Source organism: Oreochromis niloticus, linkage group LG18, assembly GCF_001858045.2.
Source record: "Oreochromis niloticus isolate F11D_XX linkage group LG18, O_niloticus_UMD_NMBU, whole genome shotgun sequence".
Lineage (NCBI taxonomy): Eukaryota > Metazoa > Chordata > Actinopteri > Cichliformes > Cichlidae > Oreochromis > Oreochromis niloticus.
The window spans coordinates 19,295,788-19,309,036 of record NC_031982.2 but is presented as its reverse complement, the minus strand read 5'-3'; the positions used below and the strand labels follow the sequence as shown (position 1 = coordinate 19,309,036).

At 40.6% G+C, this 13,249-nt stretch overlaps 3 protein-coding genes across 3 annotated transcripts; 2 read left to right on the top strand and 1 right to left on the bottom strand.

The window, feature by feature from the left end:
- The first annotated feature begins 1,705 nt into the window (after nt 1-1,705).
- Nucleotides 1,706-4,003, top strand: LOC109195683 (5-beta-cholestane-3-alpha,7-alpha-diol 12-alpha-hydroxylase). Its single transcript, XM_019348226.2, has one exon. It carries the CDS (start codon nt 1,822-1,824, stop codon nt 3,385-3,387), a length of 1,566 nt encoding a protein of 521 aa, XP_019203771.1. The 5' UTR covers nt 1,706-1,821; the 3' UTR covers nt 3,388-4,003.
- Nucleotides 4,004-9,355: 5,352 nt separating this feature from the next.
- LOC109195682 (5-beta-cholestane-3-alpha,7-alpha-diol 12-alpha-hydroxylase-like) lies at nt 9,356-11,262 on the top strand. Its single transcript, XM_019348225.2, has one exon. The coding sequence runs from the start codon at nt 9,402-9,404 to the stop codon at nt 10,965-10,967; it is 1,566 nt and encodes a 521-aa protein (XP_019203770.1). The 5' UTR covers nt 9,356-9,401; the 3' UTR covers nt 10,968-11,262.
- A 167-nt stretch (nt 11,263-11,429) lies between these two features.
- Nucleotides 11,430-12,872, bottom strand: LOC109195437 (uncharacterized). The gene is made up of 2 exons (XM_019347478.1): nt 12,354-12,872; nt 11,430-12,178 (listed from the first exon to the last, which is right to left on the bottom strand). Exons 1-2 carry the CDS (start codon nt 12,870-12,872, stop codon nt 11,762-11,764), a joined length of 936 nt encoding a protein of 311 aa, XP_019203023.1. The 3' UTR covers nt 11,430-11,761.
- Between the last annotated feature and the right edge of the window lie 377 nt (nt 12,873-13,249).

Below are 13,249 nucleotides of genomic sequence, written 5' to 3'. Positions count from 1 at the left end.
CCCTGTGTTCCTTGTGTCACATCTAGTGAAGATGTGTTTTCATGTCTATACTTCTCATTGTCTCAGTGTCAAGACCGTCTCTCTGTGCCTGTCTCATCTTTCCTGTTTTACTTTGACAGTCTTGTGTGTTATGTTAGTGTTAACGGTTTTGCTTACCCCAGTCTCATTGTGTGGGATTCCTCCCAGCTGTGCTTTCCTCCTGTGTCTCATTCCCTTGTTGTCCCTCTGTGAATTTAAGCCCTATGTCTTCCTCTGTTTGTTGCCAGATCGTCTGTGTTTCACTGACTGCATTTTCCAGGTTCCAGGGTCCCATGTTTCATGTTCCACATGTCAGGGGCTCAGGTGTTTTTATACTTATTTTGTAGTTGTTCCCAGTTTAGTTATTTTTTGGTTTATTTCTGAGAATCAGAATCAGAAGAATCAGAATGTATTTATTAATATAAAAATATCAATAAAACAATAAAATTGAATGAAATCAATAAATAATATACAGTGGTATTATAATATTATCTTATGCCATGTGATACCCCTAAGTAAAGATTGTGAAATATTATGTAGTTTTAGTTTGCATTACTCTCCTGAATTAGAAGAAGGTGATAACTATTACATTTGTTAAACTGATTTGCATTACATTAGACTGCTGATTTATTGCGAATGAATGATATTGTTTTATGATGCATTATACGGCTGAGTTATAAGAAATACTGTTTTCAGAGAGTCATGATCTTATTTGTCTGATTAGAAGAGAGCAGAATATACTGGAGTTGTTTTCTGCCCCATCTCAGCAGGAACAGATAAACAGGGAGCCAAGGTCATAGCTTAGGCGCCGTGTGAGAGAAAGAATGTGAATGTTTAGGCTTTTATGACTAGGTGGGGGCCACTAGAGGCTATAAGAGTTTGAGCAATGCTCCACCATTTTGAGATCTTATGCTGTCTGTGTGCAGTGTTCATCTCCCACACATCGTTTGACTTGACCCAGCCGGACCAGTGTTGTTATTTTGGTTTTCCTCTTGTATCCATCTCCAATACTTTGAACCTGTAACAATACTTAAAGTGCTAATAAGAATAGTATGAGCAAACATTCACATACATTCCCACACATGCTTCAGTCAGTGCATAGATTATTTCAAAAGTGGCGTGATGGACATACTTTTAGTAGCAGCATTCAGATATGTCATTGCAGTTGGGTAAAAGCTGTGTTTGAGTCTATTTGTCATTACACTGATTGCTCTGTACCGTCTGCCCGAAGGCAACAGTTCAAACAGGGAGTGACCAGGGTGTGAGGTATCTTTTATAATGTTTTGAGCTAAGACAACGGGTATTGTGTAGCTCTTCCAGCGTAGGGAGAGGGCAGCCAGTGATCCTTTGAGCAGTGTTAATGACCACTTTAATGAGTGCTTTCCTCTGAGCCATTGTGCAGCTAGTGTACCAGATGCATATGCAATAGATTAGTACACACTCGATGGTGGTTCTGTAGAAGGACACCAGCAGTACTCAGTGAACTGCTGGTGTCCTTCATCGCTTTCTGCTTTTGTTTGTATTCTATTCATGTTGCCAATAAAAATACACTCTGAGCTTCAGTCTGTCATCACTGTCTGCATTTGGTTCCACGCTCTCTCCACTCCACGCGTCTGCCACCGAAGGCGTGACAAGTTGACACAACCATCACATGTTCTAGTAAATTATAACTAAGAAGTAAACAGGTTTTAACACTGTTTACTTGAGGACAGAGTTTTTTTCTGGACTATTTAGTGAACAATTGTCCTCCTGTGGGAGGAGCAAAGGTCTGCTCATTATAGCAGACCTGAAACTTTCCTTCAGATGAATCTGTGCTGGTTAACTGAATCAGTCATGGAGCTGCTGCTGCCGATCCTTCTTGGCTTCCTTGCTTGTCTGGTCGGAGGGCTGTACCTTCTCGGAGTGTTCAGACAGCGGCGACCAGGAGAACCCCCCCTTGATAAAGGGCTCATTCCTTGGTTGGGTCATGTCTTAGAGTTTCGCAGGAACACCTTGAAGTTCCTAGAGAGAATGGAGAAGAAGCACGGTGATATATTTACAGTACAGCTGGGAGGGTTTTATATTACATTTCTCCAGGACCCTTTTTCATTTGGGGGATTCGTTAAGGAGAGTCGGGACAAACTGGACTTTCGAAAGGTTGCTCTGCATCTGGTGCACAGAGTGTTTGGATATAAAGCTGTTGAAGGGGAGCGTAGGATTCATGAAATGTCCAACAACAAGCATCTGAAGGGGGAAGGTCTGCAAGAACTGACCCAGTCTTTTATGAGTAATTTACAAAACATGATGTTGCACAACATTGGATCAGCTGCAGAGGACAGGACCTGGAAAGAAGATGGACTGTTCAGGTACAGCTACAATGTTGTTTTCAGAGCTGGATATTTGGCCTTGTTTGGCAATGTGCCACCCAAGTCTGAACAAAGTGAGGAGAAAGCCAAAGAGAAAGACAGAGCTGAATCAGAAGCTTTGTTTCATGAGTTTCGTAAATATGACCAGCTCTTCCCCAGACTGGCGTATGGGGTCCTCCCACCGATGGAAAAGTTGGCTGCAGAGAGGTTGAAGACATACTTCTGGGATGTTCTGTCAATCCTGAAAATGAAAACCAAGGACAATATCAGTGGCTGGGTGTGGGACATACAGCAGGGTAAAGAGGAGATGGGAATGGATGTGTCAATGATAAACAGGAACATGTTTATGCTTCTTTCGGCCTCTCAGGGCAACACAGGGCCTTCTTCATTCTGGCTGCTCCTCTTCCTCATGAAACACCCAGAAGCCATGAAAGCAGTGAAGGAAGAGGTGGATAAAGTTCTGAAAGAATCTGGACAGGAGGTCTGGCCTGGTGGTCCTATGGTCAACCTGACCCGTGAAATGCTGTTGAAAACACCGATCCTGGACAGTGCTGTCGAAGAGAACCTCCGACTCACTGCTGCACCCCTCCTCACAAGGGCAGTGATAAAGGAAATGACCTTCAAGATGGCTGATGGGCGTGAATATTTACTTCGCAAGGGTGACAGAATTGCAATCTTTCCTTTCAGTTCTGTCCAACATGACCCAGAGATCCATCCTGAGCCGCACTCATTCAAATATGACCGCTTCCTGAATCCAGACGGGACCAAGAAAACTGATTTTTACAAAGCGGGAAAGAAGGTAAAATATTACACCATGCCCTGGGGATCCGGGGTCTCCATGTGCCCTGGCCGTTTCTTTGCCACCAATGAGCTGAAACAGTTTGTTTTCCTCATGTTGGTCTATTTTGAACTTGAGCTGAAGAATCCTGATGAGAAGATTCCTGAAATTGACCTCAGTCGATACGGCTTTGGAACGATGCAACCTGTCAGAGATGTCCAGTTCAGATACAGACTCAGATATTAAGCCAGTCAGAGAAAAACATGATTGTCACTGAGAAAAATTGTGATTATTTTCTATCATTTATAATTGAATCATTGTATTATTGTGAAAGCTCATTTTTTGTATAATTATTTAATTGACTGTTTTTACCTGAACCCTTATAAATTGAAGCATGGGGCAATTCAATTCAATTAAAACCGATTTACTCACTATGACCACAGTCCCTAGATAGTTTGTTTTTCTTTGACTTACTTCATTACCACTACCATGGAGACGATGTTTTTGGTAGCATTTGAATGCACGTCAGTCTGTTTGTAAACATGATAGCTTTAAAAACTTTCTATGATTTCTGAAAGTATGTAGAGTGGGGTCATATTAACAGTCTATTAAAACTTTGCTTATATCCACTGAGTTCTTTCAGGTCATCTTATTGATTTAAGATTTTGGTTGAAAATGGACTAAATGTCTTATAACTTAAATCAAGGACTCTTAAAACTGGGGTGTGCATTGACAACACATAGAAAGCTGTATACAAAGATTTCAAATATCATGTCACATTTGATTTGTTTGTTTTTTAAACCTTTTTGATTTTCTTTTATGTTGAGTTGATTTAATAAATCATCTGATTTATTGATCTTAATCTCCTCTGTGTGTTATTTCTGAATCATAAGACACTTCAAAAACACACACACAAAGATATATTCATCCTGTTAATTATTGCATGTGTCACATGCCTGTGCTTGTGTGACTAAAATTACAGAGGGCAGACTTGATCTATAATACTATCTCATTTATATGTTTATTCAGTTAACTAAGTCTGAGCTATGCCTCCAAGTATTTGGGATTATCCTGCAAATTTCTAATAAAGTCAAAATGATGGAAATAGCAGAGTTTATGATTTTGGAGCTCACACATCTCCTAAAAAGACGGATCCATGGTCTCTATGTTGGGTGTAAAAATCATATTCATGAATGTTTCAGGTATGTATTAAAGCTGTGAGGGGATCAAATGCACAACAACACACACACAGATGGAGTGATTTTTTACTCTAAATATCCACTATATTGTTACATAACACACAGCCATGTGTTTAAAATCTCACATATAAAACCTTGTTAACTTGGATTTCTTTCTGTCCAAAACTCACTTAGTTGTTTCATTGTCTTAAGGCATAGTAGATCTACATAGATTTTTTTAATGATTTAATCTTATATGTTAAGCACATTGAGCTTACTTGGAATGAAATGTGCTACATAAATTAAATTCACATTGCCATTGTAAACACAAGTCTCATTTAGAAACTCAAAAGCGCCTCAATAGTTTGAAGAAAGGAGAGTTTAACTTCACTCTCACACTATGTTTTACAAGCACACACACATCAGAGATCTGTGTGCCATATGCTCTGGGTTGGTCTTTACATCTATTTCAACTTTAGGGAAAAATACTCACCTAAAGGTGGTCATAATTATCAAAGCAAAGGTTCAGATTTCTGATGCAGTTCTCACATCAGGAGCACAGTTCCCGATTCATGTTAGTCCTTCTCATTGGGTCTCACTGCTATTGTTTTTACACCTATTTCACATTGTAGTCTAAGGAGCTTGGAAAGAAAAGCGTCTGGACTACAATGACCTGGATGACTGAGAACCTTCACGGACCTATTTCACATTGTTTTTTATTTATCTATTTCATCTTAACTTCAAACAAAATGTCTGCTGAGATTAAAATCTCTTAATCTAAGCTCAGTATCAACACATATACACATAAAACAACAAGTAAAGCAAATCAGAAGAACCAAGTAACAGCTGCCAAGTAACCAAGTAACTTAATCACAAAGACATCACAAAGTCCAGCTTTTGAATAGCAGTTGCAGTCTTACTCTGTAAGAGCTTTGAACTCTCCCAGGGACACAAAAGCATTCAGCTTTACACAGAGTTTATATAGGCAAGAAAAGAGATCACCCAGTAGCCTCAAGTATATTTTTTATACATAAAAAATATACTTTAGGCTAAATGGGGGGGGGCAAGAAACCAGATTATAAAGTACACAGTGATGTCTACAGGACAAAACATTTGAATTGAAAAGTAAAAAGCTGACACATAATCTTGACAAAGTGTAACAGAATCATCATGCATGCAGATAATGTCGTCATAATCAAGAACATATGAGAATGTAGTCTGTGCATGTGATTTTAAAACTGCTAAATTAAGAAGCCACTATTTCAACAATAAAATTCACTGGATGAAATGTTGAATGGCTTTTGCTCCATAGCATATAACCTACATTTGTTGTCACAAGCTTTAGGTATGAACAGAAATATTATATGTTATAAACATGTTATATTTTAGAAACACAAACAGGTAGAAATGGAGGCCACAGTCCTGCAAGCCTGACTGCTCGTCAAGACATTGGTCACAGCGCAAATAATGCACTTTTTTATCAATTGAGGACATGATTTTCCAATTGTCCCGGAGAGTCCCCTCTTTCGAACTCCAGAAGAACATGCTGTAGCCTGCAGTGATATTATGTTTATGTTAACAGCTCTATGACAGCAGGTATGAAGAGACTGAGAAGGAATGAGTGGACACTGGCAACAAATAAGACGCTAATTAATTATAAGTAAGAAGAAAACAAGTTTTGAGGGGTCAATGGCACTGCATGTTGTTGACACTAGACCTGTCATGGTCCTGGGTCTGTGACCCAGTGTTTTGTGTTTTGAATTATTTAGTCTTTGATTTCATTGTTATTTTTAGTTTCTAGTCTCTTGGTTTCTGTCTCTGTGTTTTGCCCTGTGTTCCTTGTGTCACGTCTAGTGAAGATGTGTTTTCATGTCTATACTTCTCATTGTCTCAGTGTCAAGACCGTCTCTCTGTGCCTGTCTCATCTTTCCTGTTTTACTTTGACAGTCTTGTGTGTTATGTTAGTGTTAACGGTTTTGCTTACCCCAGTCTCATTGTGTGGGATTCCTCCCAGCTGTGCTTTCCTCCTGTGTCTCATTCCCTTGTTGTCCCTCTGTGAATTTAAGCCCTATGTCTTCCTCTGTTTGTTGCCAGATCGTCTGTGTTTCACTGACTGCATTTTCCAGGTTCCAGGGTCCCATGTTTCATGTTCCACATGTCAGGGGCTCAGGTGTTTTTATACTTATTTTGTAGTTGTTCCCAGTTTAGTTATTTTTTGGTTTATTTCTGAGAATCAGAATCAGAAGAATCAGAATGTATTTATTAATATAAAAATATCAATAAAACAATAAAATTGAATGAAATCAATAAATAATATACAGTGGTATTATAATATTATCTTATGCCATGTGATACCCCTAAGTAAAGATTGTGAAATATTATGTAGTTTTAGTTTGCATTACTCTCCTGAATTAGAAGAAGGTGATAACTATTACATTTGTTAAACTGATTTGCATTACATTAGACTGCTGATTTATTGCGAATGAATGATATTGTTTTATGATGCATTATACGGCTGAGTTATAAGAAATACTGTTTTCAGAGAGTCATGATCTTATTTGTCTGATTAGAAGAGAGCAGAATATACTGGAGTTGTTTTCTGCCCCATCTCAGCAGGAGCAGATAAACAGGGAGCCAAGGTCATAGCTTAGGCGCCGTGTGAGAGAAAGAATGTGAATGTTTAGGCTTTTATGACTAGGTGGGGGCCACTAGAGGCTATAAGAGTTTGAGCAATGCTCCACCATTGTGAGATCTTATGCTGTCTGCGTGCAGTGTTCATCTCCCATACGTGTGTTCATTAAAATCATCGTTTGACTTGACCCAGCCGCTCCAGTGTTGTTATTTTGGTTTATTATTAGTAAATTATGATTAGAATAAGTCACTGGTCAGGAAGTCCTGAACATGATGTGCTAAACTGATTTTGAATCACTAGAGGAACAATGGATAACAACATTAGATTATAAGAGCTAGGAAGAGAGGTGTTTTGGTTTTCTGTCTCTTACAGAGAAAGGAACGGACACCAGACGAGGTCACAGAGATATGAGGATCCTTCACAGCAGAGACAGACACAGAGATTGCCAAGACACCAACTGGGTTCAAGTGTCATGGCGTTTGGGCTCCAACTAGTGACCTGGAGAGGATGGATCCCATAAACACAGCAATAACCATGAAGGGGTTGGCGAAAATCCAGGAACACCAGACCAACGAGGTTCAAGAGTCTCTTGGTAAAAAGGGGGACACGTTCCTGTTCCTTTCTCTGGGGGACACAGCTGTGACCCCAGAATACACAGATCATGGTTTGAAATCGGGGCAGAATAATCCCCTGATCTGTGCAACGACTGAAGGGTGGTCTAACCCCTGAGGTTGAAGAAAGAAGAGCAGAGAATCACCCGACTGGAAGACACTGGTAGCTGCAGCAATAAAATAAAGGTTAAAAGCTCCTCGGACAGAGGTTCTAGTCTGAGTACATTTGAGGGTATAAGGTGGCACCAAGATGGGGGTGGGAAACTGGAGCACCAAAATAAAGCTGTGGGAGAACTGGGGATTGAGGGGAATCATCTGTAACTACTGTTGTTGTTGTAATCATAGTTTTTCTTGCATCTGAACTGCGCAAACACAGAGATTATCCCACATCTGGTCCACCCGTTAAAGGGGGACAGAGGGCCTTAGGACTAAGAAGAAGAAATGGACCTGCAACACTGGATTGCAGGGTGTAAGTGATCTCTTTTTGAAAAAGAGATCAAAAGGGGGAATGTGGGATTATAATATTATCTTATGCCATGTTATACCCCTAATTAAAGATTGTGAAATATTATGTAGTTTTAGTTTGCATTATTCTCCTGAATTAGAAGAAGGTGATAACTATTACATTTGTTAAACTGATTTGCATTACATTAGACTGCTGATTTATTGCGAATGAATGATATTGTTTTATGATGCATTATACGGCTGAGTTATAAGAAATACTGTTTTCAGAGAGTCATGATCTTATTTGTCTGATTAGAAGAGAGCAGAATATACTAGAGTTGTTTTCTGCCCCATCTCAGCAGGAACAGATAAACAGGGAGCCAAGGTCATAGCTTAGGCGCCGTGTGAGAGAAAGAATGTGAATGTTTAGGCTTTTATGACTAGGTGGGGGCCACTAGAGGCTATAAGAGTTTGAGCAATGCTCCACCATTGTGAGATCTTATGCTGTCTGTGTGCAGTGTTCATCTCCCACACATCGTTTGACTTGACCCGGCCGGACCAGTGTTGTTATTTTGGTTTTCCTCTTGTATCCATCTCCAATACTTTGAACCTGTAACAATACTTAAAGTGCTAATAAGAATAGTATGAGCAAACATTCACATACATTCCCACACATGCTTCAGTCAGTGCATAGATTATTTCAAAAGTGGCGTGATGGACATACTTTTAGTAGCAGCATTCAGATATGTCATTGCGGTTGGGTAAAAGCTGTGTTTGAGTCTATTTGTCATTACACTGATTGCTCTGTACCGTCTGCCCGAAGGCAACAGTTCAAACAGGGAGTGACGGGGGTGTGAGGTATCTTTTATAATGTTTTGAGCTAAGACAACGGGTATTGTGTAGCTCTTCCAGCGTAGGGAGAGGGCAGCCAGTGATCCTTTGAGCAGTGTTAATGACCACTTTAATGAGTGCTTTCCTCTGAGCAATTGTGCAGCTAGTGTACCAGATGCATATGCAATAGATTAGTACACACTCGATGGTGGTTCTGTAGAAGGACACCAGCAGTACTCAGTGAACTGCTGGTGTCCTTCATCGCTTTCTGCTTTTGTTTGTATTCTATTCTTGTTGCCAATAAAAATACACTCTGAGCTTCAGTCTGTCATCACTGTCTGCATTTGGTTCCACGCTCTCTCCACTCCATGCGTCTGCCACCGAAGGCGTGACAAGTTGACATAACCATCACATGTTCTAGTAAATTATAACTAAGAAGTAAACAGGTTTTAACACTGTTTACTTGAGGACAGAGTTTTTTTCTGGACTATTTAGTGAACAATAGTCCTCCTGTGGGAGGAGCAAAGGTCTGCTCATTATAGCAGACCTGAAACTTTCCTTCAGATGAATCTGTGCTGGTTAACTGAATCAGTCATGGAGCTGCTGCTGCCGATCCTTCTTGGCTTCCTTGCTTGTCTGGTCGGAGGGCTGTACCTTCTCGGAGTGTTCAGACAGCGGCGACCAGGAGAACCCCCCCTTGATAAAGGGCTCATTCCTTGGTTGGGTCATGTCTTAGAGTTTCGCAGGAACACCTTGAAGTTCCTAGAGAGAATGGAGAAGAAGCACGGTGATATATTTACAGTACAGCTGGGAGGGTTTTATATTACATTTGTCCAGGACCCTTTTTCATTTGGGGGATTCGTTAAGGAGAGTTGGGACAAACTGGACGCTCGAAAGGTTGCTCTGCATCTGGTGCACAGAGTGTTTGGATATAAAGCTGTTGAAGGGGAGCGTAGGATTCATGAAATGTCCAACAACAAGCATCTGAAGGGGGAAGGTCTGCAAGAACTGACCCAGTCTTTTATGAGTAATTTACAAAACATGATGTTGCACAACATTGGATCAGCTGCAGAGGACAGGACCTGGAAAGAAGATGGACTGTTCAGGTACAGCTACAATGTTGTTTTCAGAGCTGGATATTTGGCCTTGTTTGGCAATGTGCCACCCAAGTCTGAACAAAGTGAGGAGAAAGCCAAAGAGAAAGACAGAGCTGAATCAGAAGCTTTGTTTCATGAGTTTCGTAAATATGACCAGCTCTTCCCCAGACTGGCGTATGGGGTCCTCCCACCGATGGAAAAGTTGGCTGCAGAGAGGTTGAAGACATACTTCTGCGATGCTCTGTCAATCCTGAAAATGAAAACCAAGGACAATATCAGTGGCTGGGTGTGGGACATACAGCAGGGTAAAGAGGAGATGGGAATGGATGTGTCAATGATAAACAGGAACATGTTTATGCTTCTTTCGGCCTCTCAGGGCAACACAGGGCCTTCTTCATTCTGGCTGCTCCTCTTCCTCATGAAACACCCAGAAGCCATGAAAGCAGTGAAGGAAGAGGTGGATAAAGTTCTGAAAGAATCTGGACAGGAGGTCCGGCCTGGTGGTCCTATGGTCAACCTGACCCGTGAAATGCTGTTGAAAACACCGATCCTGGACAGTGCTGTCGAAGAGAACCTCCGACTCACTGCTGCACCCCTCCTCACAAGGGCAGTGATAAAGGAAATGACCTTCAAGATGGCTGATGGGCGTGAATATTTACTTCGCAAGGGTGACAGAATTGCAATCTTTCCTTTCAGTTCTGTCCAACATGACCCAGAGATCCATCCTGAGCCGCACTCATTCAAATATGACCGCTTCCTGAATCCAGACGGGACCAAGAAAACTGATTTTTACAAAGCGGGAAAGAAGGTAAAATATTACACCATGCCCTGGGGATCCGGGGTCTCCATGTGCCCTGGGCGTTTCTTTGCCACCAATGAGCTGAAACAGTTTGTTTTCCTCATGTTGGTCTATTTTGAACTTGAGCTGAAGAATCCTGATGAGAAGATTCCTGAAATTGACCTCAGTCGATACGGCTTTGGAACGATGCAACCTGTCAGAGATGTCCAGTTCAGATACAGACTCAGATATTAAGCCAGTCAGAGAAAAACATGATTTTCACTGAGAAAAATTGTGATTATTTTCTATCAGTTATAATTGAATCATTGTATTATTGTGAAAGCTCATTTTTTGTATAATTATTTAATTGACTGTTTTTACCTGAAACCTTATAAATTGAAGCATGGGGCAATTCAATTCAATTAAAACCGATTTACTCACTATGACCACAGTCCCTAGATAGTTTGTTTTTCTTTGACTTACTTCATTACCACTACCATGGAGACGATGTTTTTGGTAGCATTTGAATGCACGTCAGTCTGTTTGTAAACATGATAGCTAGTGCTGTCAAGAGATTAAAAAAACATAGAGATTAATTAATTATGATTTTTAATTAATTGATCTAATTAATCTCTTTTTTAATCTCACCTAAAAATAGCTGAGGAAAGCCCTCAACTTATTGTGGCAGACCAAAAGACTGATATATAACAAAGAAAGTGACTTTATAAAGTCATTTATTGTTTAACAAACGTTAAACAGATGCAACCATTTACATACTGTTGTATTCTTTTGTAAAATAAGTGGAAAAATAAATACAAATAAAATCAAATAAATTAAGTGCTGCAAGTTAGCACATCAGAGTTGCTCTTTTCTGAGCAATACAGCACTGAAATTCCTCTGCTTCAGATAATGAAAAATAAAACTGACATTGCAGTGCTGCAAGTTAGCACATCAAAGTATTCTTCCATCACAAAAAAAAGTGCTGAACATCAAGCAATCTATTCTAGTAGGCTACAAATGACACAGCAGCTATGCTGACCACATGTGTCTCATTTCTTCTTCCTCAGCCAGTCGCTAAGACACACCAGCCTGGTAACATTTTCTGGAAGCAAGGCTGCCCTTTTCTTTTGCACTATGTGGCCTGCAAGGCTAAAGAGTCTCTCACAGGGTACAGAGGTAGCTGGGGAGGCCAGGTACTTTTGTGCTAGGACTGACAGCTTTTCATAGACTCCTGAGTGAGCATACCACCACTGCAGGGGACAGTCATCAATACTGATGCTGGGTTCTGCTCTGTAGCGCTGCAGCTCTCCAGACTCAATTCCATCTTCTGAGTCAGAGTCAGACCCCAGAAGGAGTTCGCTCCTCCTCTTCTTCTGAGCTGGTCCATCATCCTCTGTGGAGGGCTGGAGACTATCTGCTCTTCTGGGCTCTGCTGCCTGGAGCATATTCTCCAGAATGGTCCACACCTGAATGAATGAATGAATGAATGAATGAATGAATGAATGATTGTGATTAAAACTAAGTGCTTTTTTTTTTTATTTTATTTAATCTTGTAAAGAACTTTGTGTTCCATATAATAAATAAAAGTTTGATTTGATAATGAATTGGACTCATTAGTCCAGCCTAACCTTATTGTCCTACCTGTTCCCTCTTTTCTCTTGGAAGACATTTCAAATCCTTAAACCGTGGATCCAATGCTGTGGCCACCTCGAACCATATCTCGTTGCCATTAGCTCGTCGTGCTGCCAGATCCTTCTGGAAGGCATTCTTGAACTTCACCACGTAGGCAGGATCATCATCAGTAATGTCCTCTACTATATTTATCGGCCTACAGTTCATCGCTATCCACTTGGCAATAACATTAGTCAGCTTGTCGGTCGCAGACTTGCTCATACGAGGGGTATTCTCTAGTTTTGTTTGGCGAAAAGCTTTGCTCTGGCTTGCTATATTGCTAACGTCTTCACTGCTAGCTGTTGCTGCACTCGCGGCTGGGTGCTTTGCGTTGAGGTGATAGGCCAAACTTGAGCTGCTTCGGTGGTAAGCAAACTCCTTCTTACACTCTAGGCAGACCACTTTACCTTTGTCAATGGTGCCGTCGGGGCGTTTATGAAATACAAATTTCCCGTTCATTGGGACAACAACTCTCAGATGCGCCTCCATATCCACACTGTAAGCTAATCACCACTTCTCACCTTGACCTCACGACGTGACTCCACCCCCAACAAGTCAAGCACAAGGAGCCCAGCACATAAAAACGGATTTTATAACATAGCAACTCTCATACAAAATCAATGACGTCAAGAGATTAAAAATTAGATTAACGAGATTAAAAAACATAACGCGCTAAATAGCATTGTAATTAATTAATCGCAATTAACGCGATAATTTGACACCCCTAATGATAGCTTTAAAAACTTTCTATGATTTCTGAAAGTATGTAGAGTGGGGTCATATTAACAGTCTATTAAAACTTTGCTTATATCCACTGAGTTCTTTCAGGTCATCTTATTGATTTAAGATTTTGGTTCAAAATGGAC

What these genes read in the sequence shown, in the direction of transcription:
- LOC109195683 (XM_019348226.2), top strand. Translation starts at nt 1,822, where the DNA reads ATGAATCTGTGCTGGTTAACTGAATCAGTCATGGAGCTGCTGCTGCCG.
- LOC109195682 (XM_019348225.2), top strand. Translation starts at nt 9,402, where the DNA reads ATGAATCTGTGCTGGTTAACTGAATCAGTCATGGAGCTGCTGCTGCCG.
- LOC109195437 (XM_019347478.1), bottom strand. Translation starts at nt 12,872, where the DNA reads ATGGAGGCGCATCTGAGAGTTGTTGTCCCAATGAACGGGAAATTTGTA. An exon ending in CAAGAGAAAAGAGGGAACAG is followed by an intron (nt 12,179 to 12,353) that starts GTAGGACAATAA and finishes TCATTCATTCAG; the next exon opens with GTGTGGACCATTCTGGAGAA.